General features: G+C 16.6%; 1 protein-coding gene across 1 annotated transcript; it reads left to right on the top strand.

Annotated features, from left to right (window-relative positions):
* Positions 1-620: 620 nt before the first annotated feature.
* LOC116803355 (NADH-ubiquinone oxidoreductase chain 2-like) lies at positions 621-1264 on the top strand (the record flags this gene model as incomplete). The annotated part of the gene is given in 2 exon segments (XM_032727114.1): positions 621-864; positions 867-1264. Coding segments are annotated over 2 exon segments (642 nt in total), but the record flags the coding sequence as incomplete, so codon positions are not given.
* Positions 1265-1273: the final 9 nt, after the last annotated feature.

Genomic DNA, 1273 nt, shown 5'->3' with positions numbered 1-1273 from the left:
ATTTTTTAAAAAATTTTTTTAAAAAAAAATTTTTAAAAAAAAAAGGTATACTAAGTATTAATTAATAGATAATCTATATACAATAAATATTTAATATATTGTAATAAATTAATAATTTAAATAAAAAATTTCACAATTCAAAAATGTAAACATAATTTGTAAAAATTTATATTATTATATTTATACATTATTCTTGGATTTATATAAATAATATAATAATTTAATTAATTATTATATATTTATAAATTTATATATTATTGAATATTTATATAATATATATATATATATAGAAAAATAAAATTATTTTAATAATTTTTATAATATTTTTAATTTTTTCTTAAAAATATTATTTAACAAAAAATTATCTTTTTAAAAAAATTACATTAATTTTTAAAAAAAAATAATAAAGAAAAAAAGAAGGGTTTTTTATTATTAATGAATTGCCTGATGAAAAGGATTACCTTGATAGGGTAAATCATGCAGTTTTCTGCATTCATTGACTGATTTATATATTATTTATAAAGAAGGTTTTATATTTAATAGAATTAAACTATTTCTAAAAGTATCAAAAACTTTTGTGCATTATACACCAAAATATATTTATATAAAAGATAAGCTAAAAAAGCTACTGGGTTCATACCCCATTTATAAAGGTTATAATCCTTTTCTTTTTAATTTTTAATAATTCATCAAAAATTTTATTTATTACAATTATAATTATTGGGACATTAATATAATAGAATTAGACATTAATAGGTTTAGAAATTAATTTATTATCTTTTATCCCCCTATTAAGAGATAATAATAATTTAATATCTACAGAAGCTTCTTTAAAATATTTTTTAACCCAAGCTTTAGCTTCAACTGTTTATTATTTTCTTCAATTTTATTAATATTAAAAAATAATTTAAATAATGAAATTAATGAATCTTTTACATCCATAATTATTATATCAGCTTTACTATTAAAAAGTGGGGCCGCTCCTTTCCATTTTTGATTTCCTAATATAATGGAGGGGTTGACATGAATAAATGCTTTAGTATTAATAACTTGACAAAAAATTGCACCTTTAATACTAATTTCTTATCTTAATATTAAATATTTATTATTAATTAGAGTAATTTTATCAGTAATTATTGGAGATATCGGAGGATTAAATCAAACTTCTCTACGAAAATTAATAGCATTTTCCTCTATTAATCATTTAGGGTGAATATTAAGATCTTTAATATTTAGAGAATCAATTTGACTTATTTATTTTTTTTTATTCATT

This window comes from Drosophila sechellia, unplaced genomic scaffold, assembly GCF_004382195.2.
Source record: "Drosophila sechellia strain sech25 unplaced genomic scaffold, ASM438219v1 U_58, whole genome shotgun sequence".
In the NCBI taxonomy this organism is placed as follows: domain Eukaryota; kingdom Metazoa; phylum Arthropoda; class Insecta; order Diptera; family Drosophilidae; genus Drosophila; species Drosophila sechellia.
Note: the sequence above shows the minus strand (reverse complement) of the source record. Positions and strands in the feature narration are given on the sequence as shown.